Consider the following 27,887-nt stretch of genomic DNA (forward strand, 5'->3'; position numbering starts at 1 on the left):
ACCTCCCCGCTGGACTTCCTTACACTTATTTTTGTAGTTTAATGTTTTCTTTTCAATAATGAATGTGGGGAGGTGCCCACCAGCTTTTGTGTACCTGGGGCCTCTAAGGATCTTCATCCAGCCTTTCTCTGAAATTGCTGCAAAGCCTACAAATTCCCTGACACATAGTGAGTGTTCCATGATTGGGGGTTCATTAGCTTATTCCCAAAGTTTAAGCATGACCAGAGATGTTTTAACCACCATGATCTCTGGGTTGACAGTGCTGAGCTTGACCTCAACTATAAGCCTCAGTCTTTTCAAGGACCTAGGGGACTGAGGGCACAAGCAGTGGAGGAGGACAGGCAAAACGGATGTCCCAGGGGTGGCCAGGGGTGAGTGGCTGGACCCCCAAGTCCCTCAGGACCCATGCCTTGTGAGTCTGCAGCTCCAAACAACTCAAAGAATCTAGGCAGACCCTATGAAGACTTTTTTGAGAACGTAAGGTGTTGCAGGCATTCTTAGGTCAGAACAAGACATAGCCCTTGCCCTCTAGGATTTGGGTCCCATGATAAAGACACATAAAACACGTAGAGGTGGGGGCCACACATGGGCGTCCTCCAAGGGAATCAGCTCACAGCTGTATTTGTTTGCCCAACAGTACTTTTTAAAAAGCTGAATTGGAATGTCTTTGGGAGGATGCTCTAGGTGACCCCAGGTCCCTATGCCCCCCATCTGTTGTGTCACTTACCAGACGGACATTATCCAACGGGCCTCTACAGTTGGGATCCAAGGCATAGAGCAGTAAACATGAAAATAAAGGCAGGAACCAGTGTGACTGGAGCACAGAAAGAAGGGACTCATCTACCTTAAGTCCAAGAAGGCTTCACAGAGGAGGGGGTATTTGGGTTTAGAGAAAGATGAAAGGGTAAAAGGGCTTTGATCATAACCCAAGTAACCCACCCACACCCCTCTCTGTCAAGTCCTTAGGTAGTGGCCCCAGACCTGACCAAAGGGACAGGTGAGAACCTTTCCTTCCAGGCCAGCAAGCCCTCGGTCAAGCCATCGTGATTCCCTTCTCTCCAGGGCATGTGGGAGGCACAGGTCCAGCTATGGGGTGGAGCCTGAACCCACTGACCAGGGCGGAAGCAGGGGGAGGCAGGGGTGAGGAGAAGGGGTGCGGGTAAAGGAGGGGAGAGGAAGGGGAGGCACGAGGAGAAGCAGGGGAGGAGCTAAGTGGTCAAGCAGCGGAAATAAACCCACCCCCGGAAATAAACACCCCCCCGGAAATAAAACACCTCCCCCCTGGCCCTGCAGCTGCCACCTCCTCCCTCTGACCAAGGACACGGTCCCTTTAGCCCTTCAAGCACCACAGGCCCTACAAATATTCAAGTTCTTTCACAGAAAGGAAAGCACCTCAGAGCCACTAGGAAACAAGTGGTATTTTATTCCTTTCGTCGTTGTTGAGGAGAGATCACGACACAGAGAACAGCAGTCCTGGTCACAGCGGCACGGTTTGGTTAGTTTCCACGAGAACACGATGAGCGGGAGGGGCGGGGTCTGATTTTCCACTCTCTTCACCAGCTTCGACCTCGTGCTGTTCCCCCTGCAGCAGGGCTGTGCGGAGCCCTGCCGGGTCCCTAACCCGCAGCACAGCCGCTGCACTTGCCGTTTTGGCCAGTGACAGGCGAGCAGAGGGTGCGGGAGCCCCCGCTGCTGCCTGGCCAATGGGATGTGGACAGAGAAGCAAAGGACCCCTGCTCTCCCAGCTGCCCCTCCCCAGAGCACCGGCCCCAGCTGAATGCACCCCTTCAGCCATCACCTGCCAGAGCCCCAGTTCAGGGACAGGAGTCTGAGTCCAGACGAGCTGGGCTGTAGATGGGCATCTTGGGAGCAGGGAAGGCTGGAGAAGGGGGTAGGGTTCCAGAGCCCACGGGGTTATTGCTGAGAAGATATGCAAGGGGCACGTTCCCCAGGGGCGGAGTAAGGTGGGGCAGATGGGCACCAGGGAAGGGGTGTAGCTGCCCGAGGGCAAAGCGGGCTCATCAGCTCCTTGCTGGGAACTTCCCACTGCCAAGAGACCTCAGAACAGACTTGGTCCAGGGACAAATATGGAAGCAAGGTTCTTATAAAAGGAGTGAAGACGGGCCATGTAGAAGGATCACAAAGGTGATGTAAACCTTCCCAAGTCCCAAGCCAATCGCAGACTCCGCCCGTGCCCAGCCCCTCCATCCACCCCTAAATCAAGAGAAGGAACTGGTCTCTTAGGGACAAAGCAGACTCCCAGGAGTGGAAGGTGATGGGGCCATGGAGAGCAGAGACGAGCTGACAGCCACATGGCTCAGCTCCTGCCCAGGAAAGTGGGGCCAGGTTCACTAAGATACAATGTCATCCACGAACAAGCAGCCACGAAGACCACAGTCATCAGACACACACACACACCCAGACACACGTCACAGGAGGGGGACGAGACCACAGGCTGCAGGGAGGCAGGGGTTGCATCATTAAGTTGAGGACAGGTGTCGAGGGGTTGGGGAGCGGGTGAGGGACACACAAGTTCTTGGCTTCTCCCGGGGAAAGATCTGTTGCTGAAGTGGCCGTTTTTCTTAAGCATCAGCATTTGCATCTAAAGGTTCAAGCAGCTGCCTTCAGGTTCTGGAGGTTGAAGTGAGAGAGAATTTAAATTAAAACGAAACTCTGGCTTCCTTTCAAAACTCTTTACCTGCTCGTCCCCCAGCCATTAATTAGGACAGACCCTCTGCCCACGGAAACTCCCAAGATGAGACCCACTCTAAGTGCCTGGTTCTCAGTAAATCAAGGAGGACGAGTCTGAGAAGCAGGGCCAGGAGATGAAGGTGGAGGAGGGCGTGGAGCTCAGGAGAGGGGCTCTCTCAGGGGGATGGAACCTGGTAGATGTGGAAAGGAAATTGTTAAACCCGGGGTTTCTATCTCAGGACACCTCCAAGAATTGCTCACAGTCCTGAGACTCAGGAAAACAGGGTTTCCGAGGAAGTTCTAGTTAAAAAAATAAAAATAATTTTTAAAAAAAGACAACTGCTGGCTCAAGGCTCTCTCCCTGGAGCCTTCCCACACTGCTCCCCAGATTCTGAGCTGCCAGCTGCCATGACATAGACCGAACACCGAGCTGCAGCTGGGATGCCTGCCTCCTGGATTGGATCTATGGCCACGTCAAACTGAGGCATCTTTAACCTTCCCGAGGCCCAGCCAGAAGACAGGAGGTAATGAGCCCCGCTCTTTCCACCCTTAGGAAAGAATTCAAATGCTCCACAAGTACCCTGTGTTATTACCACGATGGTAAAAGCTGGTGTGTCAGGCATTTTACATCCAGAAATCTCCTTTAACTTACAATTTAGGATAAAGTATATCCCTTATTTGTGTGGAAAAAAAGGCAGAAGTGAGCTGATGGAAGACTGATCCCTGCCACGCCCCAGTATATTCCAGGGTATGTTATAAAGGGAGACGGGCAGGAGCAGAGGGGTGTAGTGAAATGCAGCACTCAACTACAAAGCCCTGAGCTCGAGTTCCAGCCGGTTACTTACTATACGTATGGCTACTCTCTCTGACCTCAGTTTCTTCATCTATAAAATGGGGCTAAACCCTACCTGTCCTTCTTACATCTTGTGGCAGGCTTCAGTGAGTTTGTGTTTGTGGCAGCATTTTGAAAACTGTAAAGCATTTATTACTTTTCCTGCATTACTGTTGATATAATGAACAATGGAAACGGATACTAAATAGAACTAAAAACAGTGCCCCTAAACGGCAAGAACTGATAATGCCGGTAATGGGGGGGGGGGTCATATACTATTCTCCCGACTTTTACGTAGGGTTGGAAAGTTTAAAAATAAAATGCTAACTTTAAAAAGTGGCCTGAAGGTACTCTCTGAATCATCACTGAAAGCCATTGTCTTTATGCTACTTTGATATTAGGAGTATTTCACTGACTCTAATTCTCTCCCAAGTCCTGCCCACGTGGTAGCTAGGATGGCACCCTATCAACTTGACCGCTGGGTTGGTATGGAAGCTCTATTTCCCGACTGCTCATTCTGTGTGTGTGTGGTACACCTGGGAGGTTTCAATCCGTCCGTCTCATCACCCTTCAGACACGAGCCTCCTGATAAATATGAGCCTCCAGCTCATAATAAAAGCTGGGCGCGTTGCAAAAGCTAGCCCAATTCTTCCCTGATGACTCCTCGGCCGGACTTCAGTCAGAACAGTGATGGTGACAGGAAGATGCAGGCAGACAGCATCTTACCTTTGTGCCTGAGGGCTGCACTTCAGTTCTCTGCTTTCTGGGGCTCCGTTGCTGGAAAGAGAACCAGAATGGAGGGCAGTGCATGAACCCCTCACCCCGGCGGGCCACCCCCTGCCGCAGCCGTGACTGTGCCTGTCTCTGGGGGAGCCTGACCCGCACAGCAAAGGTGAGTCACGTGGATTTTGAGTCAGACAGACCTGGGGCAGATCCTTGTCCTGTTATTCGCTTGTTAGAGAACCTGGCACGTTCCTTAACTTTTCTGAGGCCCTTGGTTGTAAAATGTGGAGAGTGACGCCTACCTCATGGGGCTGTGCGCCCATTACATGAGAAGTGAAGCACTTTGTATCATGCCAAACACTAAGCAGATTCCCTGTAAATAGCAGCCGTCAGGAGCAGCAGCCTGTTGGTGGAGGTGAGGGAGTGACGCAGAGCAGAGGCCCCGGGGACCCCCCACTCTGGCACTATGGAAGCATGTCTGACCGGCCAGCGCTCAAGAGACGACAGCACCTGGCAACCGTCCCCGACCTTCAAGCTGTAGGAGAACCCTTGCCCATTCCCTCCATCCCACCTGGGCGGGTGGTCCTGACACTTACCATTTGCAGTGACGAGGTTCTCCACCTGGGCCTCCTCGTCCCCTGGAGCCCTGCAAGAGGATGAAATGCAAGCCCGTCAGAGGTCTCCAGGGCAAACCCAGAGAGCATCGCCACTCACCTTGCTGGGGCAGGGCCCTGGGATCCGTCTCCTCCAAGTCATGGTGGATCATTCTCCACCATGGGGCTCATGGGGCGGGGGAGGCCAGGGCCAAAGGGGATGTAGTCAGGGGAACTTACAGGCACCCTTCAGTGTCGGCCCCTGAGAGAGCTAAGTACTGGGAAGAGATGGCCTAGGGCTGCTTGGGGTCTTGGGTTGTGTCCTGCCACAGACTTTGGACTCCTGAGGTCCAGCGCTGCCCTGGGTTACCATGGTGGACTAATGGGCTGTGCCCTTAGGTGGAGGTAGAGGGTGGGCGAATGGAAGCCCAAGATTCCACAAAGCTCAAAGAACCTCATGAGCAGGTGACCACAGGGCAGTGTCACAAGTCCTGAAGAGAGGAGACAGATCTCAAGAGAGGCCCGGAGGCCCTCTGCTTCCCCTCCCCCGAGCCCAACTCAAGGGCCTCCAGACAAGGATCCAGCATCTTCTCCCCTTCCCCCACCCCACACATACATCAGAAAAAAGAAGGATGGGCTAACCCTTGATGTTTTGACCTCTCCTTTGCCCCAAAGGCTGCCTGACAATCCTCAAAACTTCCACCTCTACCCCAACACACACAGCCTGTTTCTGAGACAAGAATCCACAAGCACACTCATTTGGGGTCACACACCACAGGCCCCTCCCTGTCCCCTCTTAGCGTCATCACCCCAGATGTCCACAGCCATGGCATCCTTACCGCGGCTTCTGGTTAAAACTGCACTTGCATCTGCGACCTGAAAGGCAAAGAAACTATCCAAGGTCAATGTCCTGGCTTAGCCACAGCAGGGCTGCCCGGTGAGTCTGTGGGACTGTGTGAACAGAAGCCCCGACTCCTGGGCACTGCACGGTTTGCACAGCTGCATGCGGCGATCCCTGGTTGGAGCAGGGCTCTTCGGAGGCCAAGGTTCAACCGTCAGCAGCTTGGATGGCTACAGCACCACTGTCTGCTTGACCATGTATACGCAGACAGCTCCGCGCAGCCCAGGCTCACGAGGGGAAACGCACGCAGGGGCACACCCCTCGGAGCACTCTAAGGACAGCCCCTGTCTCCTCTCCTGTGACTCCCCCACTCGCGCCCTGATGGTTACAGCACGGGGACAGCCACCTCCGCCCCTTCGTATCTGTGCTTGTTTTCATCGAGCACTTATTTTGTTCATTCTTCACTGTTTCACTGAGCACCTATTATGTGCCCAGCAGTGGACTAGGCCCTGGAGATAACTAGGAAGACAGACAGGCTCCTTCCCTCTCCAGGAAAGAGAACCGCCAGTCTCTTACACTGTTCGCCACTCACTTCACAGCTGCAAACATTGCCCTTAGAGTGAACAAAGGAACGAACAAACTTACTTAGGATAAGCAGGATCCCCACCGAGAAGAGGACCACAGCAAACACCAATCCCCCGATCCTCAGGGTCTGGTAGTCTGCCAAAGGAACAAGAGTGAGAGAAGAAGAGGGGAAGGGCCAGGGAGAGCGTGTCCATCCCCACCCCTAGATGGGGCTGTGCCTCCCCCTCCCCACCCAGGGTCGCCATCCCTGCTCACCATAATGAAAAGGGTCCTTTTCTTTCTCCTGCTCAGCTGCTAGAAAAACAAACAGGTGTGGTCAAGGGGGAGACAGCTACACATCCTGATTCCCAAATATCCTACCTTGTCTCACAGGTCTCACTCCCCACAAAGGAATTCCTGGGAAACAGGGCCCATGAAACAGAGATGCCCAGAGAAGCACGGAAGGGTGGGCCTGCCTGCCAGGGCCAGCCTAGAAGCCAAAGGCAGGTGCAGCTCAGAGCACCAATCAGAGTCTGCATTCACAGCATCCACATTTATTGCTCCTTTTCATCTTACGTCATCATCAAAAGGCAGGGTCTATTTTCCTCTTGTTATAGGTGGGGAAACTAAGACCATGGAAGGACACGTGACTTGCACAATCTAGAGACTGATGTACAAGTCTGACTCCCAAAGTTCAGGTTAAAAGTCTACAGGGATCTGGTGGGCTTGAGGGCTGGAGCCCATGGGGAGAGGTGGGCAGGCTGGAATAGGGGCTGTGTTAGCTGCCACCTTCCAGGACTTTCTTTGCTGACTAAAGGCGAGACAGCTGGTCAGACATGTAGAATCTGAGAGCCCCCCAACCCTAGTGTCCCAAAGGGCCTGGACCTTCCACCAGAAAGGGGTACTTACCATTGGCCAGGACCGCCGGGGCCAGCAGGCCGCACAGGAAGAGCAGCACCACCTCCATGGCGTCTGGGGACGGAGGAAGGAAAATGACTCTCTGGGTAGGAGACTCCCCACTCTAACCCTCAGCCCAGCGGGGGCCCCCATCGGATTCCCACCCCGACTCTGAGCTCTCTCCACACGGTGTGAGGTCAGACAACAAAGCCAAAGCAGCTGACATTTATAGACTCCTTATGGCGTGCTCTGCACGCCTGAGTTCAATTACAACAGAATCAGTTCAACTAGCAGGCACTGTGACTATCCCATTTTGCAGGTGAAGAGCCTGAGGTTAAGGGGGTGAAAGGACACTCATGGTAGCGAGTGAGCAGCACAGGCTGGATCCCAACGCAGCTCAGGAACGCCTCTGCCCAGCTGCCTCTCTGGTGCCAAAGTCATAAAACCCCAAGGGCTTGGGAGATCATGTCACCTGTGTCCTCCTCTCTGGGCCACCTAGAGACGTGGCCATCTCTAGCTCATTAAGATGTCTGGGACTTTCTGGCCTGGTTCCCTACAACCGAGACCCACTGGCGGAAGTTCTTCTTTCTATCAGATTAAATGGGGCAGGTGAGCCAGGGGTTGGGGAGGAAGGCCTGCTGTTTCCTGGACTCTTTAGAGTAAACCCTGAAATGCTGACAGCTCTCCATCAAGGTACCCCTCACGCTCTCACCTCCAAAGTGCCCAGGTCAACTCTTCCTATAGACTTTAGTTCATAATCCTCCAGATAGGGGGTTTGATTAAACAAAGGGAGCACAGAGACGTGTTCTCTGAGCATCAGCGCCCTGGCCTCTCCTTCCCCAGAAAGGGCCTGAGACTTCTGCTCATGAGCTCAAGCCCCTGGCCTCTGGGGTCAGTGGCCCCTGGATGGAGGCAGAGGGCAGGGCCGGTTGGTCCCTCCCAGGGATGGATTTCGGTGCAGTTACACACACCTCATTCCTGGGCTTAATTAAAGGAGTGTGGTAAAGAGCCAGAGGGGGAAGGGGAATGAAACCCGAAACACGAAAGCCCAAGGCTGCTTGCTCTTTCTTTAGTGGGGTGAGGCTGGCAGCGGCCTAACCCCCTGCACACTGCCTAGGGGCCAGGACCATGCTTGCTCTGTCGGTTCACGCCCTATTCCGTTCCGGCCCCACAGCCAGCAGCCCCCAGCTGCCCTTCACCTCCCAGCCAGCAGAGGTCAGAACAGCTCCATCCAGAGTCAGGCCAAGGCACAGACCCAGAACTCTGGATTCCCAACTCAAGGAGCATTTCTCATCAGGCAGTCAGTTGCCTTGAATGCTACTTCATTTAATATTTGTATTTCTTTTAAGTTTCGTAGTACATTTCTTTTAAGTTTCGTAGTACGTTTTATATGTACAAAAATATATGTGGGCTTCCCCGGTGGCACAGTGGTTGGGGGTCTGCCTGTCAATGCAGGGGACACGGGTTCGAGCTCTGGTCTGGGAAGATCCCACATGCCGTGGAGCAACTGGGCCCGTGAGCCACAACTGCTGAGCCTGCGCGTCTGGAGCCTGTGCTCCGCAACAAGAGAGGCCGCGACAGTGAGAGGCCCGCGCACCGCGATGAAGAGTGGCCCCCGCTCGCCGCAACTAGAGAAAGCCCTCGCACAGAGGCGAAGACCCAGCACAGCCAAAGATAGGTAAATAAATAAATAAATAAAATTTTAAAAATATATATATATATGTAATACACATGTAATGAAACATAAAGGAAACACCCATTAAGTAACTTAAGAACTAGAACTTTATACGTACTGCTACATTTACTTCTATTTTCCTCCAACCCATCCCTCCGCCTTACTCCCAGAAGTAAACAGTACCCTGAATATATATTTTTAATTAGTCCCTTGCTCTTCTTCAAAAAAGTTTTTTTTAATTAAGATACCATTCACATACCATGAAATTCATCCTTTTAAAATGTATGATTCAATGATTTTTAGTATATTCACAAAACTATGCAACCATCAGCACTAAGAAACATTTCATCATCTCAAAAAGAAAGCCGGTACCCACTGGCAGTCATTTCCCATTTTTTCTTTCTCCCAGTCCCTGACAACCACTAATCTACTTTCTGTCACTATGGATTTGCCTATTCTGGACATTCCATATAAAAGTATCATAAAATACATGTCCTTTTGCATTGTTTTTCTCATTTAGCATAAGGTTTCCAAGGTTCATCCATACTGTAGCATGTATCAGTACTTTTTTTTTTTTTTTTTTTTTGCGGTACGCGGGCCTCTCACTGTTGTGGCCTCCATAGATGCTCACATTCAAGTTAACCCCCCCACATACATACACACTGAATTCCTAGACGGGGTTATACGATCCTGGGTTCTGCAAGGGACAAACAGGTGAACAGGACAGGGCGGCAAGGTTTGAAAGCAGAGGGCTCTGGTGTATCAGCAACTACAGAAAGCCCACGTGCAGCAACGAAGACCCAATGCAGCCAAAAATAAATTAAAAAAAAAAATAGTGGCCGCCTTTAGTGGCTTCCTCAGAAGGATTCTGAATGAAGTGGGGCAGGAGAGAGGGCCTTCATCCATTAGTAATGTCTACATAGGGAGGGGGCCGTGACAGCCATCTGCAAAGTATTTGCCATTCCTAGAGTAAGATACCTTCCAAAACAGTGAATAATCGGGTTGTGTAAAGCATGAGGGTGTGGGTAGTGAGAATTCTGATAAGACAGTTGGGAGACAGCCTCTAGAGGATCTTGAATGCCAGGCTAAAGAGTAAAGACCTGTCTTTGTATTCTAAAGAAAACATTCCTGATCAAGTTACAGTGAGCTGAAAGAAATACTGTTACAGATTTGAAAAGGGACAATTTCGCTCTGTCAAGCTGCTGCCCAGGCCTGGACTATACCAGCCACACCTCAGCACAAGCTTCCTCAGGGTGCCTCTTGTCCCCCCCACACCCATTTTTTAAAATCCCGCTGGTACCCCTGGCACTGCCCCCGAGTCGAGTGGCCAAGTACACATACAGAGCCTCTGACGGGACACAAAACGCCTTTCTCTCACTGATGCACCAAGGGACTCTCTGCCTTCCCTCCCTCGCACACAGCTGCCCCTCTGTGTCCTACACCCTCCCAGTTCCCACACATTCCTTTATCCCAGCAAGGAAGCTGGGCTGCCTGGGGCTGGCTAGGGGGAGGGGGAGATTAAGAGGTGGTAGAAGTGGTACATCTCATTTCCAGGCCACAGAGTTTAAGAAGTAGATGGAAGAAAGGAGGGAGGGATCTTTGGAAGACGGAAAAGCAAGGCAGAATTGGGTGGAGCTGGGAGAGGGCATTCGGGAATATTACCTTAGCTTCCTGTGCATGTGAGGTCATGGACCCCCTACCTGGGGGTGCCTGAGGACCTGGCTCCCTGGGATGGGACTCTGGCGAAATCATCACTGTTAGATGGGGAGTCTTGAACTCTAGATCATTCAGATCATCCTCCCCAAAAATGGGACCAGTCGCATTTTGCTTCCTCAGTAGCATCTCCTGAGAAAGAATTGATTTTCCATTCATTTTTCTCCTCCTTTCCATGCTCTCATTTATCTCTACATTGGTAAACAGCTGACAATTTGGGCAGCAATAGCACATCCATGTTAATTTTCCTCCCTATCTTTCTGCTGTCTGCACACTTGCTTTTCTGCATGTGCAGGAGAAAGCAATCAGAAGAGTTTCTCCGGTGATTATCTTTCCATACTGAGTCACATAATTTCACATAATTGCTGGGTAAAAGCTGCTCAGAAAGAGAAGCCACTAGTTGATGATATAGCATCATGTTATGTTATTTTTGATTACATGCAGCAGTGAGGTAGATCAGAATACCCAGTTCTATTGTGAAAATAACTCAGAAATGACCTCCCTTTAAAATGCATAGGCTCCAAATTACAGTGGAACATCATTATCTCATCCTCATCTCTGTCTCACTCAGCCCCCAAGGCCTCACCTCCCATCCCTTCCATCCCACCTGCTTGCCTTTCTTTGGGTTCAGCCCATCAAAAACATGCCCAGGGGTATCATCAAGGCCTGGGTACTGGCAGGATCCCCAAAGAAAGATGAGGTCCCCCTCCAGACAGGACATGCCAGAAGGGAGCCTTTTATGGGGTCACAGAATGCCTGAGCCCCAGTGTTTAAGCTAACAGGTTACCCTAGACACGTTATTGTATGATTTAGCCTATGAGGTATCCAAACCTTTGCGACAAAGAAGCTGGTTAAAAGAAAATTCCACTGTATATAAATAGGATATAACCAAGATCTGAGGTTTACCAAACGGAGTTAGAATCACAGAATGCCGGTGAGTTAGAATGACTGAGATGAAAGCTCTTACTTTTTATTTGAGGAGACTGGGGCCCCAAGAGGAGTGATGCAGCCAATACATCCAGCTAGTCAGGGGCAGAGCCAGGCCCAGAACCCACGCCTCCAGCCCCTGCCTACTGCTCTGGTCTGCTGGGATTGGGCAGTGGGCAGGCCAGGGCTGGAGGAGAGAAGCACAATGAGGGCAGCAGGGAAGGCTGAGCAATGCCTGAGTCCTCGGGCAGCCCAGCCGGAGCCAGGAAAGAAGACACGGCACCTCTAGGAATGTGGGTGACGAGGGCAGTGAGGCGGTGAGAAGAGTACTGCCAGCCTCCTGGGCTCTCCACGAGAACACCATCTTTGGAGAACTCCCTGGCGGTCCGGTGGTGAGGACTCCACGCTTCCACTGCAGGGGGCACGGATTCGATTCCTGATCAGGGAACTAAGATCCTGCATGCCGCGTGGCACGGCCAAAAAAACCACCAAAAAAAAAAGACCACCTTTGGTTGGTCAGATGTCGGGGAGCAGTGCTGGCTTCAGGGAAGGCGAGTAATGGAACCACGTCCAGAAAGGGCCTTCAGAAGGCTTGGAGCCCAACGCCTCACTCTCTCAACAGGGGGCAAAGAGATGGTCAGAATAGTCCTTTCTGATTATCCTGGCTGTGCTGTGTGGGTGAGTTTGGTGCAGGTAGGTATCAACGTAGCGTGGATCTGAATGGTCTAAGACCAGGCTAAGGACTGAAAACAGAAAAGGCCCAGGACCAAAAATTATCAGACAAACTGGTCTGATTTATGGGCAAAGAGGTAGATTCTTTATATTCCTAAGACATTAGTAAGTCTTACTGTTTGGGAGGAAAATAGAGGGCAGGGAGTCTGATCTATTTGTGTTCAGATCTTTTTGGAGACAGGGGCCTGGCTCTGGCAGCCCTTTCAGGCCTCTTTAGCCTCGGATTCTATGAAAGGGCCGCGGGTGCCCACCGTGAATGGCACTCTCGGTCTTTATCACACGTGCTCAGGAATGAGGCTCGGGGGAGTGGTCAGCACAAACAGATGAGGCCCACCCCCTGCGCTGGCTTTGGGATGCGCTGTGCTCTTATGAGAACATCAGTGTCCTGATGCCTCCAGGCTGGACAGGCTGGAATGTTCCCCTTGATCTTCTCTGGCAACCCCTCAGCGCCCTGCTCCCCATCCCTGCTGGGCAGCCAGGCATCCTCGGCACTCAAGCAAACCATTGCCTCCACTCACATGCAGCTGCCCTTTTCCTCTCTAAACGGCTCATCCCCTTTTGCTTCCCAACTTAGATGCTTTGGCTCAAAGTTCTCTTGGGGTTTTATGTACAGGAGAAAAAGAAAGCAAAGAACAAAAGGACAGTCATCACCTACTTGACTGCTCTGTCTGGAAGCGCTCCAGAGGGCTTTTTGGGGTCCTTCCTGGCTGAGCCCAGCACTCCACTCCACCTTCTCTGCACCAGGCTGCTTTCAGGATGGCAAGTATTTGCCCCTCACCTCGTGACCCATGTGACCAGTGGCCTGGAACAGAGGTAGGGACTGCACCATGGCCCCAAACCCCCACTGTGTGCCCTACACTCTCTGACCTCGAAGCAAACAGTGACCCAAAGCCATGACCAAGTTTCATCATCTGTTTTTGTAAAATGCAAGGTGATTCTTCTCCATCTTGGCTCCTTCTGGAAGGCTCAAAATTCCCTTTCCTCATAATAGCTGCAAGAAACAGCTGCAGCCTACTGGCCTGTAAAAGCCCCCGTGCAATGCTGCCCCCCAGGCCAGTGTGCCTGAGACCCCAGGTCCATCTGCATGAAGCAGGACCCTGGAGCCAATGGCTGGAGGACATGAACCTCAGGGATGTTCAGGGCTGGAGCTCCTGCAGCTACACAAGCCCAGCCCCACTCACACTGCATACTTCCGGGGAGCAGCAGCCTGCACCGCAGTGTGAAAGGGAAGGTGGAGCCAAGACGGGTGAGTCGACCAGCAATGAGCTTGGCAGTGGGAATAAGCAAGGTGCCGGTGGGAGTTCGGGGGTGGGGACAGAGCTCTGCGGGCGGCACTGGAATCATTCTGTGGACACTATAGAAGGAAATGGGAGGAAATGAAAACTCTGGGATGGGAAGCCCGTATTTGAAGCCTAGCTTGGGGCCTGGATTGGATATAAGAAATGATAATAATAATCACGATAAACAGCATACAGGTCAGGTGCTATTTTTACTAATTTAAATGTTCATTCTCATTTAATCTTTCAAAGTAGCCTATGAAATATGTGTTACCATCAAATCCATTTTAAAGGGAAACATATTGAGGCAGAGAAAGAGCAGTCCCCTGGGGAGGGAGAGCTGGATCCCAAACTTCCCTGCTGGGGGTAGGAAGGGTAATCTTCCTGCTGTGAGTCCTGGATTCCAGCCCGCCCGGCCCCACATCCCAGGGGAGGGCTCACACCCACTCAGGGGCAAAGGGCCATGATGGACCACCTACACTGCTGCTCCCAGAGGGCTTACCTCCCAAGCAACTGCCACCCTGTTCCCTACTCCTGTCCCAGTCCAGTGGGCTTAGGCTGCAAGGCTCAGCCCCCTGAGAGAATCAAATGAACTCTGCAAAGAGGGGGTTCCTGCCTCTGGGTGAACATTTACCAACCACGCCCTCTAACCCTGTTGGCTTCATACATACTCACGAGAGAAAGAGAGAGCAGCATGGACAGTGGCTGCCAGCTCACCCCCAAAGAGAATTTCTGTTCCCTTGCTGGATAGAGAGCTGTTCACTGGAGAGGGTGATTTGTTTGGTAACAGATTATGGGATTTATGCAGTTGATTAGGTCAGAGGTGAGAGCATGGTGTCGGGGGCAGTGGGGGATCAGCCAACTCCCCTGCCCACTTTCCAAGGCTATTATAAAGGTCAAGTGAGATAATATATGTGCAGGTTCTTTGTAAACTGTGAAGCTCTGTGATAACAATACCTAATATTTATTAGGCATTCATGGCATGCCAAGTACTGTTCTAAGTGGTTTACATGTACTAACTCATTCAATCCTTACAGTAGTTCTAGGAAATGGCTCTGATGATGATCATTCCCATTATACAGATGGAGAAACTGAGGCCAGAAAGGTTAAGCAAGTTGTCTAAAGTCTTTGCTCCCGAGTCCTCGCTTTTTTTTTTGAATTTTTGAAATTTTTTTTTTTATACAGCAGGTTCTTATTAGTTATCTATTTTATACATATTAGTGTATATATGTCAATCCCAATCCCCCAGTTCATCCCACCACCACCCCGCCACTTTCCCCCCTTGGTGTCCATACGTTTGTTCTCTACATCTGTGCCTCTATTTCTGCCCTGCAAACCAAGTCCTCGCTTTGGACCACTCCACCATCCTGCCTCTCTGCCACCCGGTGGCGTTGGGGCCTTGAACAAGTCACTCTACCTCTCAGAGCCTTTTCTTCTGAAACTGTAAAACAGGAATAATAACAGGCATCTCAGGAGCTGTGAGGATTAGATGAACTAGCTTCTGTGCATGGGCAGTTATTTGCCCACACATTCCCCTCTGGAGGGGAGACAGACCCCCACTCCAACGCTATAGGTCTACTGGGGGCTGATAATCGCAGCCCCTCCCCTGTTGCTAAAAGGACTGGGTTTGAGACTTCGGTATTCCCCCAGGGGCTGTCACATCGTCCGGAAGCAAGGGAAGAACGGTCAAAGCAGCCAAGCTGTGAAATCTGGGGGTGGGGGGATCTGGCGGGGGAAGTCAGGTGGCAGCTCACAGGTGAAGAGCCCGTGGGAGAGAAGCAGGGAGAAGAGATGGGGACAGGGTACTGGCTGGGTGAGCTCCAGCTCATCTGTTCCCAGCCCAGCGCTGCTCTGCCCATCCCACAGGCTGGCTCTATGAATCGGTAATCCCTGCCTTGCCCCCGAGCAGATGCAGTGTTGTTTGGGTCATTTGCAATGAAGAGACCACGTCACAGCTGAGCAACCTGCCTGGTAAATAGCAACTGCTTTTCAAGTATCAACTGTTGATACTATCATCATCCCCCCAACTCTTTCCTCAGCTTCCACCTTTATTATCTAGCTTCTCCTGGGAAATGGGGAAGAGATACAGAGAACACAGCTGGGGAAAGGCCCCAGTTGGCCCCTTTCACTTCCCAACACAGGCGGGGGACAGGCCTCAGCCCACAGAGGAAGCAGGCAGAGCAGGGCTCTACAGATGCAAAAGGTTCCCCAGAGCCACTGCCCTCTCCGGCCTCCAGAAAAACAGGCTGCATCACCCAGGGCCACCAACAAGTGGCATGGGGAGCTCAGATCTGCCTGGGACAGCAGGGACGGGGCCACATCCTCACGGCCCAAAGTGGGCGAGCCCCTACCAAGAGACACAGAAGCAAGACAGAGAGGACCTGAGACAGAAGAGGAAAGAAACCCCAGAGGAAGAGCAGCTGAACGGGGAGGGGCCCAAAGAGAAGTGCGAGACAGGCAGGCAAAGGGAAGAGAAAGGAAGAGTCTGCAGGACAGAACGGAGGCTGGCCAAGGGGAGGAGCTCCCAGCAGAAACCGAGCAAGACATGGACACGGTGACAAAGCAAGGAGAGGTGGAGACTGCTGAGAAAAGAAATCTGCTTTGGAGAAACATCAAGCAAGGCTCCATGCTGTCGCCCTCCCCATGAGGCCCCGGCTGGGCCTCCATCCTTGGCTGCCTGTGTGCCTCCACCATACCCTGCCTGCCCCAGTCACACCGGTGCTCCAAAGAGCAGAGAACGGAAAATGCCCCTGGGCAGGGCGTGGGGAGGAGAGTCAACAGACAGCTTCAGCTCCTGGGAGAAGACATCTCACCCCGCTCCCTGGCTGTAGGACAGTTGCCCAGTTGAAGACACAGGGTCTCTGCTGTCCAAGCAGCCTGCTGGGCAGGGCCGAGCAGAATTTTGCTAGACTGTGATACTGTGCACCCTGGTTCTCCTGCCTCTTGGATTTAAGGGAGGTTGAGGCAAGATATATCAGCACAGAGACTCTTGTCCTACAGCCCCAGACCCTCGAGTGTACCTGTGGCTGTCATTAAGACAAAGGGGGACCGATGGTGCTGTGTACGCTCCACCCAACCCTGCTCCTGCTACCTGCCCATGGTAGCTGAAGGGGATGATGATGGTGATGGTGGTGATGTTGATAACACCAAACATCTGTAAGACACCCAACTCACCAGGCAACTTCACAAGCATTAGCTCAAAGGAACATCACAACTGCAGGCGATGTTGGATATCATTGCCATTTTACAGATTAGAGAAGGTGAGGCTCCGAGTTATGTTACCTCGTGCAAGGCCCTGCAGCTAACAATGGCACAGCTGGCATCGGCTCCTAATTCTGTGGATGCCACATGCTAGGCTCTTTCCACTCTTCCTTGCTGCCTCCCTGGCAACTGTGGCAATGCATGGGGACTAAGGGAAATCAAAATGCTGACCTTGACTCAAGACCATGCAGGGCTCATTGGACGGAAGTGTTCTTACCCAGGCCAGGGGAGAAAAACCAGCGGGAGAGAATAACCCAAATAAAATTTAAGAGCTTTATTTAACTTTGGCATGTATTATGTCATTTTTTCCCTTTCACAGTTTCCTGCTCAACTCTGTTCTGTCCACTACGACTGATGTGAAGGCTGGGACCCTGGAGCCCCTCAGGAGGCGGGAGGAGGCCTGGCATATCCTTCAGCCATCGCTGACCCCCAGCTATTCACAGGTCTTCCTGTCACTGCCAGCTGAGCTTCAGCACCAGCACGGGCTCTCTTCTCTCCCTCCCCAGTCTCCCCACAGCAGCTGCTGGGCACCCTGATGCTCTCTGCCTAGCAGAACATCAGTGTATTTATGCAGGGAGCTAGACAGCATCCCAGACCAGTTGTAGGGCATCCTGTCCATTGGAGCTAAGCTCACAGGGGATGCCAGCAGAACTACCAGCCCAGCAACTGACAGCCTTTCAGAGCAGGCTGCCAAGCTGCAGATCCCCGTCTTTGCTGGTATGGTTCAGAATTAGATCAGGGTGTAGAACTGAAATAAAGACCACCCCTACTCAAAACTATATCCACACCCACAACATTCTCCCAAGGAGAGAGCTCTTAATTCAACCAAATGCTTCGTTTAAAAGGTAAATACCTACAGTCCTAACAGTTATTTATATCTCGGCCTGAGTTATTTAATCAGATTGCTTTCCAAAGAGCTGCGATCCGCCTGCATTTAGGTGGAGAAATTGGTGGAGAAGAGGAGGATAATTTTGGAGCAAGGTGTGATTTTGGAAAGAGTGGCATCATTATCCGTCCAGTAACCAAATTAACAAACATTTCTTGATGGACTACTGCTGCCCAGGACCTTAGTCATCACTGGGGGAGCTGCAGCAACACAGTCCCCGCCTCACGGAGCTTACAGTCTTACCTGAGTTCACAGGGTTTCCTCCCCACCTGCCGAACTCCACGTGGTGTCGGTGGCAAAGTCCCAGCCGCGCTGACTCCTGCGCTATCTCTGTCATCTTCTCTTCCATTGCTCGCTCTAGTTCAGACCCTCATCACTGCTCCCCTGGGCTGCTGGTATGCTGATCACTTCTCTCCCAAACTCAAGTGTATCATGGTGCTTCCGTATTCTATTTTTTTTTTTAATCAAAACTTTTTTTTTTTTTTTTTAATATTTTCGGTTGTATTGGGTCTTCGTTTCTGTGCGAGGGCTTTTTCTCTAGTTGTGGCAATCAGGAGCCACTCTTCATCGCGGTGCGCGGCCCTCTCACTATGGCTGCCTCTCTTGTTGCGGAGCACAGGCTCCAGACGCGCAGGCTCAGTAGTTGTGGCTCACGGGCTTAGTTGCTCCGCGGCATGTGGGATCTTCCCAGACCAGGACTCGAACCCGTGTCCCCTGCATTAGCAGGCAGATTCTCAACCACTGCGCCACCAGGGAAGCCCCAAAACTTTTTATTCTGGCATATAAATACCTCTAAGTCTATCCCTTTTCTACCCTTTCAGTATTTTCTCCCATTACTTTCAGCTAAGATGGTCTACTCCCATCCCCTGCCATGCGTGTTTCGACCTCCAGGTCGTTGTATATTCTGTTCCCTCCACTTAGAATGCCCTTCCCTCCCCTGTTTATTCCGGTTCTCAGCTCTGGCTGCACCTCAGGATCCCATGGAGAGCTTTTTCCTAATAATAATAATGGGGATCAACTATGTCCCATCAAATTCTAAACTCTGGGGGTGGGACCAAGGCATCAGTAATTTTTAGAATCTCTCCGCTCATTCTAACGTGTAGCCAAGGTTGAAAAATGCTATCTTTGTCCAACTGCCACTCCAGCCCATGGGCTGCTTCTTTCTCCAGACTAAGAGCAGCTGTGACCTGTCATTAGCACTGATTTGTCACACAGCACATTCTGGTTTAATGCTCTCTTTAATAAGGTTCTCCTGCCTGGAAGCTCTCTGCGCTAGTCCACAACTTGTAAGACCTGGGGCGGTGCAGACAGCCAGCTAGTGCTGGTTGCCAGATTGATGTTTGTCTCGAGGCGTGGAAAGTGCAGCTCTGATCACCAGGCCCTGGAACTCTGCTGAAGTGGGGGCACTAAAAGGGACTGGAGACCCAGCGCCGTCAACATCAGCAGTGATGAATCATGCTGATGGTATGTACCCTTGATCTGATGTGATAAAAATCGCACTTTACCTTTGTAATCTTCCTCCACCAAACCTATAAGCCCAGTCTTATCATGAGAAGAATATCAGATAAATCCCCATTGAGGGGTATCCTGCGATATACCTGACCAGTCCTCTTCAAAAACTCTCAAGATCATCAAAAACAAGGCAAGTCTTAGAAATTGTCACACAAAGTGAAAGAGCGGCATGGACATATATACACTACCAAACGTAAGGTAGATAGCTAGTGGGAAGCAGCCGCAGAGCACAGGGAGATCAGCTCGGTGCTTTGTGACCGCCTGGAGGGGTGGGATAGGGAGGGTGGGAGGGAAACGCAAAAGGGAGGGGATATGGGAACATATGTATATGTATAACTGATTAAATTTGTTATAAAGCAAAAAATAAAAAAAAATAGTAATAATAAAAAAAAAAAAAGAAAAAAAGAAATTGTCACAGCCAAGAGGACCCTAAAGAGACATAACAACTAAATGGAATGTAGTTATCTGGATGGGGTCCTGGAATAGAAAAAGGACATTAGGGAAAAACTAAAGAAATCTGAATAAAGCATGGTCTTTAGTTAACAATAATATAGCAATATTATTTCATCGATTGTAACAAATGTACCACACGAATGTAAGACAGCAATCGGGGAAACTGTGCAGGAGGGTTATATTGGAACTCTCTGTACCAGCTGTTCTGTTTTTCTGTAAATCTAAAATTTTTCTTTAAACAGTCTATTAAAAATAATTTAATAAATTTTTAATTCATTTAAAAACAAAACAGCTCCCCAACCCCATCCTATCACTCCCACATCTGCTCACCTTCCTGGCAAGTGGTGTGGAGCTCTGTGCCCTGCTGGTGGTGTCTGATGTTTCTGTAATAGGGGCTGGGCTCCTGTGGGTCAGACCAGAGCCCAAATCCAGCAAAGGCTTTTAAAGCTGCCTTTTAAAACAAGTGCTTTGGGTCCAGCCAGAGGTCGCTGATGGATCTGTGGCCTTCAGAGGAACATGCAACGTGTTCCCTTGATTTGCATGTTAAACGCTCATCAAATAAGCACTAAAGGGCCTCCCTGGTGGCGCAGTGGTTGAGAGTCCGCCTGCCGATGCAGGGGATACGGGTTCGTGCCCCGGTCTGGGAGGATCCCATGTGCCGCGGAGCGGCTGGGCCCGTGAGCCATGGCCGCTGGGCCTGCGCATCCGGAGCCTGTGCTCCGCAACGGGAGAGGCCACAACAGTGAGAGGCCCGCATACCGCAAAAAGAAAAAAAAAAAAAAAAAAAAAAAAAGCACTAAACATAAATTATTCTCTTTAATAGCCTAACTATAAAATTCCAGAGAAGGGCTGTAGAGCAGAGAGAAGTCAAAGCCTGGGATTCAGGAGAGAGCAGAGGGTGGTGACATTCTAAAAGGCCGAGGGGCTCACAGTGCCTGCTGTCACTTTACTGAATTCCCTGCACTGCCCCAGGGCAGCTGGACCTCCTTACAAGCAGGGCCGGGCCTCTGGCTCCCAGCATCGCTGCTGACAGCCACCAGGGTGGCCCCTTCCTACCAGGCCCCTCTCATCACAAGGGCCCTCAGGCCTGGCAGGGCCTCCTTGTGTAGCCCCATCCCTGGGTCTGACCCACCGTCCTTCCATCAGGGAGGAGGGCACCCCACAGCTGGGAGGCTGGAGGCTGGGCCCGCCGGTCCCCATGACTCAAAGCTCTTCCCATTCCGTGAGCCCAGACCCAATCCAGCTCGGCTGCACGGGGGGCATGGGAGGGACAAAACTCCTTTATCACGTACAGAGAACTTGCTATTTTAACTCAGAGGCACCTTTATCTTTAATGTGGGATTACTTCTGAGGCAAAGGAAGAAAAGACCTGACCACAAAAAGAAATAAGACCCTTTCCTTAGAAGCGGACACACTGAATTCACAAATCGCCAACACAGGCCTGGTTTCTAAAAAGATTCCCTGGAGAGACCTGAAGCTGGCCCACCAGCAGGGTCCGAGGGCCTTGCTTCCCCCCTCCCCCATCACTGCGGACTATGACAGTCTTTGTAGCGCCATCCCAGACATCACCCTGTGGGCTTGTCCCAACAGCCCTCAGAGGCAGGCACACAGGGCAGCGTTGTGCGGCCAACCCCGGCACAGGCTGGTGACACAGTTGTCCAGAGTGAGTAAGGGAGCGGGACTAGGCCTGCCACCTGCCAGCCCAGGGGCCCACGCCCCTGCCCCCGGAGGGATCTCAGTCCAGTTCCAGGGAGTCTGGATGGTGGGCAGCCTACTGACAAAGGCCCATTCAAGAGAGGCCAGACGAACAGTCCTAGCGGCAGAAACAGAAACTCGGAGCAGCGGCCAGAGGCCCAGGGGCCAGGCCCGAGTAACCCTGCCCACAGCCAGACCACAGTACCTGCCCCTTCCAGCCTCTGCTCAACAGCCCACCTCCTTTGAAAGCACAGCTCTGGGCAGCGCGTTTGAACCTACAGGGCACTTTGTCTATGCTCACATTGTCTTGCTTGAGGGTAGAAATGACACAGAGATGCACCCTGACCCATGGGCCTGCATACTTGGAAACCTGCCCGGCCTGGTCCCGTCACATGCGTGGAGGTTTACCCGACCTTGTTTGTCTCTGCTTCGGGAAATGCACTGTCCCCTCCCTCCTGCCACACACCTCATTGCCCCAATTCCCACAGAGCCCAGGCCCATGCCTGTCTCCAGGTACCACCATCACGACCATATGTGTCTCTCCCATCAGACTGTGAGCTCCTTGGAAGCAGAGGCACATTCTAGGCATCTCTGAATCTCCAACACTTTGCATAGTAGCTGCTCAGTAAATGCCCATGACTGAATGAATGGATGCTTCAGCATCATTATGCCTTTAGTCATAATCCAATCTAAGCCCAGAACAACCTGAGGATCTGTGTGGAATTTTAAAACTTTCTCAGTGCTCCCCTCCCCCCACCTCCTCCAGCCAGCTCTCCAGGTCTCCAATCACCAAAACGCTGTGATGAATCAGCTTCCTCCCATTGCCTTCAGCCCTTAAACACCTCCAGACCTCCGATAGGGTCTGACGCTTAGTTTTCAGACTCTACCAGAGGAACAGGCGGACTGAAATGACACATGGGCATAAAGGAATGTACCCCTCAGGTATGTGTGGTGGGTACCTGGGTAGGAGTGACAGGTGGGAGAGAGCTTAGAGGGACAAGTGGGCTTTCACTGTGCCCTGGTGCGTGAGGACTTTTTCCCACATATGTTCAGTTCACAGATGCTCTCTGGGCTTTCTCCATGTCTGACACTGTGCCAGGCCCTGTCTGGGGCAAAAAAACAGACCTTGCCTTTGAAGAGGTGGGAGCGGGTATGGGGAGCAGGCGTGGACATAAGTAGCTAAATGAAGGCTCAGTAGGCGTGTACTCTAAGGGAAGAATCAACCGAGCATTTCAGGGGTACCAGGAAGAGGAAAGCTTGTCTGTTTACTGGGAATTAGGAAAAGCTATTTGAAAGAATGAGCACTGGAGAGGAGCCTCAAAGGATGCTAAATCAACAATAATGTCATTCTAATAATAACCATGTGTCACTATTATTACTCTTGTTATTATTATAGCAGCTAGTATCTACTGAGTGTTTACCATATGCTAGGCACCAAGAAGCACTTGACATAGCTTACCCCTGCTCAATCCTCATGCCCATTTGACAGATAAGAAAACTGAGGCTTAGAAGAGTTAAGAAAATTAGGAAGCGTCAGCACCCAGATTAGACCCCAAGTCTGTGCGTCTCCAAAGGCCGCTACCCCCTACTCAGCTGGCTGGAGTGAGACAGCTCATTCCGGTTAGGGCCTGAGTGGAGGCAGAGGGTAGGTAGGAGGTACAAGGCTCAGGACGACCATCTGGAGAAGGTGCCTGGAGAGGTAGCTGCAGCCGAGTTCCTGAGAGCCTCGAGGGCCAGTGCCAGGCACCTGTCCTCATTAATAGGCAATGGAGGGCTTCCCTGGTGGTGCAGAGGTTGGGAGTCCGCCTGCCAGTGCGGGGGACACGCGTTCGATCCCTGGTCCAGGAGGATCCCACATGCCGCAGACTAACTAAGCCCGTGTGCCACAACTACTGAGCCTGCGCTCTGGAGTCCATGAGCCACAACTACTGAAGCCCATGTGCCTAGAGCCCGTGCTCCGCAACAAGAGAAGCCACCGCAGTGAGAAGCCCGCACACCGCAACGAAGATCCAACGCAGCCAAAAATAAATAAATAAATAAAACAAATAAAAAATATTTTAAATTAAAAAAAAAAGGGCAATGGAGAGGTCGGACATATGGGCCCACAAGATCAGTGGTAAAAGGATGGGGGCTGAGAAAGTGGAAGGGAAGAGGTGGTCACAATGGTCTGGGCGAGAGACTGCACCGGGGTGAGGTGAGAGGGTGCTTGGGAACCTGTGAGCTCATGCCTGTGTGTTAGGTATGGAGATTATGTATGTGTGAGAAGGGGGGAGTGTGTGCCAGTGTGAGCCACACACGAGCAAGTGTGGGGCCCTGCTTGTTGAAGAAGGACGTTGCAGGGCCTTCCCGGGGGAGGTGCGGGTGAAGTCAGCTGGGGAGAGAGGGAGGGACAGGGCTAATGGATGGATCTACCGGTGCAGGAGGGCCCCGGAGAATGAAACCAGCATCTGACTTTCTCACAGCTCTGTGGGTCCTGGGAAGCCCACAGGGCCTGGCATAGGGGAGGAACTCAGTTAACATTTGTTCAAGGGATGGCTTGTATGAATTTAAGACCTCGCCTCTTGTCCCTTCCCAGGCCTGGCTTTCCCCTCCAGCTGCATGGGGGGCACTGTCATTCCAACTAGATAGATCCTCCCTCATCCCTGGCTTCAAATCAGATCTTCTGAGCTCAGCAGCCACCTTCCCATGGTCCCAGCCTGGTTCCCAGGGCCCCAGCCCCGCTCCCCCGCGCATCTTTGTAACAAGTGTGTTCCTGTGTGAGCTCCAAGCTGACTTCATACTTTCCCAGGTCAGGGGGCCCCTCCTCCTTCCCATTCCAGAGCAGAGAAGACGCTGCCAAATTGGTTTCAAGCTTTTGTCTTGGCCAGAGACACCCTGCTTCTCATTAGAGACAGAAAACCCTGATCGGCACCTCCCGTCATGCTCTCCAGGTGGTCCAAGGCTCTCCGTCCAGAGGATTCATAGACCCACCAAATGATGGCCTTGGACCTCATCCCCCAAGACTCCACCCAGCCCCAGTTTTCATCCTGGCAGAAGAGACCAGGTGGATATGGTGTCCAGGGGGACCGGCTACTGCAGCCTGAGAGAAAAAAGCCCAGTCTGAGCTTCCTGAGCATCTCCTGGCCCACGGGGTGAAAGGGGAGGCCTTCTCTGGAGTGACCAGAGACCAGCCCCTTTCCTGCTCAGCTCAGCTACAACCCTGTGTTATGAAATCATGAGTACAGTTTGGCACCTGGAGAGAAAAGGGATCTCTTTCAAGACTGTACAATCTATAAAAATTAGGAGGCAGAAATGCCTTAGAAATCATGAAATCTAGGCCCTCTGCTGATGGATGTGGAGACAGAGATCTAAAATCGTGGAGGCTTTCAGTTGCTTGAGATCAGTCTAAACCATTTCTGACTTTTGCCAGAAACCCAGTTTGCATCCAAAAGGATATCTGTGGGATGAATGCACTTCCCCTTGGAGCACAGCCAGGACTACAACCTGGGTCTGTGTCTCCAGGTTCATAGCCTTTCTGCTACAGGCTCTCTGCCTCCAGGGGCTGTGCCTGTCATGACTGGTTTGCTTCCTCCAGGGTGTTCAGGCAGAAGCTGGTGGGTGATTTGTCAGACAGTGAGTCCTGGGGGCTGCCTGGCACAGTCTGCCATCCAGATGGCAGCCAGCTAGGTCCAACAGGGTTGGGCTCTGACTTATGGGGGATCTGGTGGGCTGGCTTCCCTATGGCTGTGAGGCGTTTCCAGGGTCTAGGGAACTGCTCCTCCTCCCCCCCTCTCCTGGACACATTCTACCAGAAAATAGGATGGAGCAGGCTCCCCACCCACTAGGGCACCCACACTTTGGAAGGGATACTGGTCCCCAGAGGATTGCTGGCAATAAAGAAAAGAAGGCAAGTGATGTGGGACAGGAAGTATGGGGGTCACAAATCCTGGCTGAAGAGTCAGAGGCCTCAGCCACAGCTGGGTGTGTGACCCTGAGCCTCAGTTTCCCCATCTACATGATGTCCTGATTGGATGTTCCCCTTCCGGCTCTGAGAAATCTAGGACTCTGAGGTCAGGGACAGTGTCTTCTATCTCACCCTCATGGCCCTAGCAATGAACACATTGTAAGTACTTAACACAATTCCTTGAACGATTGAATGAAATGGGGCCTAAGTCAGTCCAGAGATCACAAGGAGGCCAGGAAGGAGACCCTTGCCTCCGGTGACTACCACGAGACCCCTAGAGAAGTGACAGGTCTTAGAAAAGCCCTGGCAATCCAGGAGCCCTCTGCAAACCCACTTCCTCTCCTAGATGCACAGATGTGGCTGGCGGAGACAAGGAGAAAGCAGGAAGGTGTACCTGGGGGAGGGAAGATAGCCTGGACCTCCTCCCCGCCATCACCCTACCTACACTTTCTAAACTCACCTGGCTCCTCTCTTTCTGGCTCCCCTCTCCTCCCAGCCCCCATCGAGGCTTTGTCTCCTCTCCCTTCCCTCTCCGATCTCGATCTCGATCTCCGATCGATCTCCGAACACAGTCACAACCTTTCCTCCCTCCTCTGGGGAGGCTCAGAGCCTTCTGCTGGTCCCAGAGCTGCCTGATCCTCTGCTAGGCAGGAAGACTCAGCAGCAGAGTCCAGACTCCTAGGAGGGGCCAGGAGCCTCAGGCTTTCTCAGGGTCAAGGCAGGTAGAAAGCTGCCATGGAGAGATTTAAATTCTGGTCCATGCCCAGCCTCTTGCATCTAGCACCTAGGAGAGGGGCTGCCCTCTGAGGGAATCTGGAAGTGCATTTCTCTCCACCTTGTTCTGCAGGGTTCTTGGGGAGGTGTTTCCTTCTGGCCTTTTTGAGCCTTCCCCTACATGCTCCTTGGCATAGAGCTAGGAAACTGCCCTCTCTCTTCCAGCCAGAGACCTATTGCGAAGAAGTACTGCGTGTGTGTTGGGGAAGCAATGGGATGTTATTGCTGGTATGCGTGAAAGCACACACAGTGACAGGGTGTACGTGTGGCATTGGGGGTGATGTGTTGTGGTGTGGTGTATGTATGGTGTATTTGGCGTGTTATGTGGTGTACATGTGGTATGATGTATGTGTGTGTAGTGTGCCGATGCCGTGTGTGTGGCGAGTAGGATGTGCGGTATGCGTGTGAGTGTGTAGGTGGTGTGGCAAGTGTGCATATGTTTGGGGTGTGTTTGTGACGTGTACTGTGTGTTGGGGGGCCTGGATGGGGTAGGGGCCACATCAGTTTGAGCTGGGAGCTAGCTAGCTCTCCAAGGTCTCCTACTCTGAGAAGTCAGGGATAACCAGTATCTAGGCAACCATGTTGGGGGGAGGGGAGGAGATATGGAGGTAAAGAATGGGCAGGAAAAGGAGGGAGGCTGAGAATTGAAGAGGGGTTTCCATGGCAACTACCGGGCAGGTCACGTGAAAAAGGCTAAGTTGCGGAAACAGATATACATATCCACACATACACAGTATGAGGGTACTGGGCCCTCACAGAGGGATCCTTCAACAGAGGACATGGGCTGTCCACTGATCCATCTCCAAACCTGGAAATCTGGGCCCAGCCAGAGACCACAACGCCAAGGAGACAAAGCAAGTGGAGACAGAGGCCCCATTCATGGCGAGAAGCCCCGGCAGCCACAGCCCGCCGTGTCTGGAGGTGGGCAGCAGGGGCCTAGCCAGGCCCATTGCTCCAGTGTGGCTGCTCCCTGCTCCCACCGTCGGGTGCTCCCTTTGCCAGCCACCACTTGTAAGAGCCCAGAAGCGAGCGCCAGTAGCCCCAGGCGGCCCTTCCAAGTCTCCACGGAAGCCCAAGAGACACAATGGGGAAGGCTGTGCCAGGGCCAGGCCTGCCAGGGAAAGAGAGCTGGGCACCAGGAAAGGAGGGAATGGGGGGGGCGGTGTCAGGGCCCCCTGGAAGAAGCTAGGACTGGTTAGACAAGAGGAGAGGAAAATTGATGCAGACACTCTCATGAACCCCACGCCCTGGAATCAGCCTTCCTTACCTGCCCCCATTCCCAGTGCCCAGTGCCCACTGCCCAGCCCCAGCTCTCCCTGTCCCCCAAGCACCGAGCCAGCAAGTTCCATTTTGTATGGTTATGTGTGCACACACACAGCCGGCCCCCTCCCTCTCTTCACCTCCGCACACTCCACTTAAAGAGTCCAAGCTTCCAAGTAACAAAGGAAAACCCCCTGGACACAGCGGAGAGCAGCCCTTTCCCCTTCTCCCAAAACCGTAGCCCCAAGCTCCAGGTAGCGGCAAGCATCTTTCCAGAACACCTTCACTCCCACCGCCACGGCCTGCCTCCCCTCGGCAGCCCCTCTTCTCTTCCGACGACCACCTCCGGGTTTCCATCCCCTTCCCGGTTTCCGCGGCCCAGGCGGCTGCTGCCCGGCGCGGACCGCTCACACCCACCGAAACAAACCAACCCTGGCAGCATCCCGGCGCCCCGCGATCTGTCCCCACCCCAGCCTCTCTCCCTCTCCGGAAGAAGAACCCAACTTTGCCACCACCGCAGCCACTTACCTGCACGGCGCGGTCCCCTCCGAGACAATCCCAGGAGGATGCGCGGAGTCCGGAGCAGCCTGGGAGCGGCGGGGCTGTGGGCAGGGCTGTGGGCGAGGCTTTCGCTTTTT

General features: G+C 52.3%; 1 protein-coding gene across 2 annotated transcripts; it reads right to left on the reverse strand.

Annotated features, from left to right (window-relative positions):
- Positions 1-1,403: 1,403 nt before the first annotated feature.
- On the reverse strand, positions 1,404-27,887 carry LOC309807122 (FXYD domain-containing ion transport regulator 6). 2 transcript variants are annotated; one of them, XM_082626378.1, is made up of 8 exons: positions 27,778-27,887; positions 7,154-7,216; positions 6,521-6,559; positions 6,326-6,400; positions 5,679-5,715; positions 4,843-4,892; positions 4,250-4,300; positions 1,404-2,631 (listed from the first exon to the last, which is right to left on the reverse strand). In XM_082626378.1, the coding sequence occupies exons 2-7, from the start codon at positions 7,209-7,211 to the stop codon at positions 4,272-4,274; spliced, it is 288 nt and encodes a 95-aa protein (XP_082482504.1). In that variant the 5' UTR covers positions 7,212-7,216; positions 27,778-27,887; the 3' UTR covers positions 1,404-2,631; positions 4,250-4,271. The 2 variants fall into 2 exon arrangements, with proteins under 2 accessions (XP_082482504.1, XP_082482503.1); XM_082626377.1 differs by having other exon boundaries at positions 6,521-6,556; positions 27,778-27,862.

Source organism: Mesoplodon mirus (assembly GCF_964341445.2).
Source record: "Mesoplodon mirus genome assembly, chromosome: 7".
Lineage (NCBI taxonomy): Eukaryota > Metazoa > Chordata > Mammalia > Artiodactyla > Ziphiidae > Mesoplodon > Mesoplodon mirus.

Coding starts and splice junctions, on each gene's coding strand:
- LOC309807122 (XM_082626378.1), bottom strand. CDS start 7,211: ATGGAGGTGGTGCTGCTCTTCCTGTGCGGCCTGCTGGCCCCGGCGGTC. Junction 6,560..7,153: donor CCCGGCGGTCCTGGCCAATG/GTAAGTACCCCT, acceptor TTGTTTTTCTAG/CAGCTGAGCAGGAGAAAGAA. Junction 5,716..6,325: donor GGGGATCCTGCTTATCCTAA/GTAAGTTTGTTC, acceptor TTTGCCTTTCAG/GTCGCAGATGCAAGTGCAGT.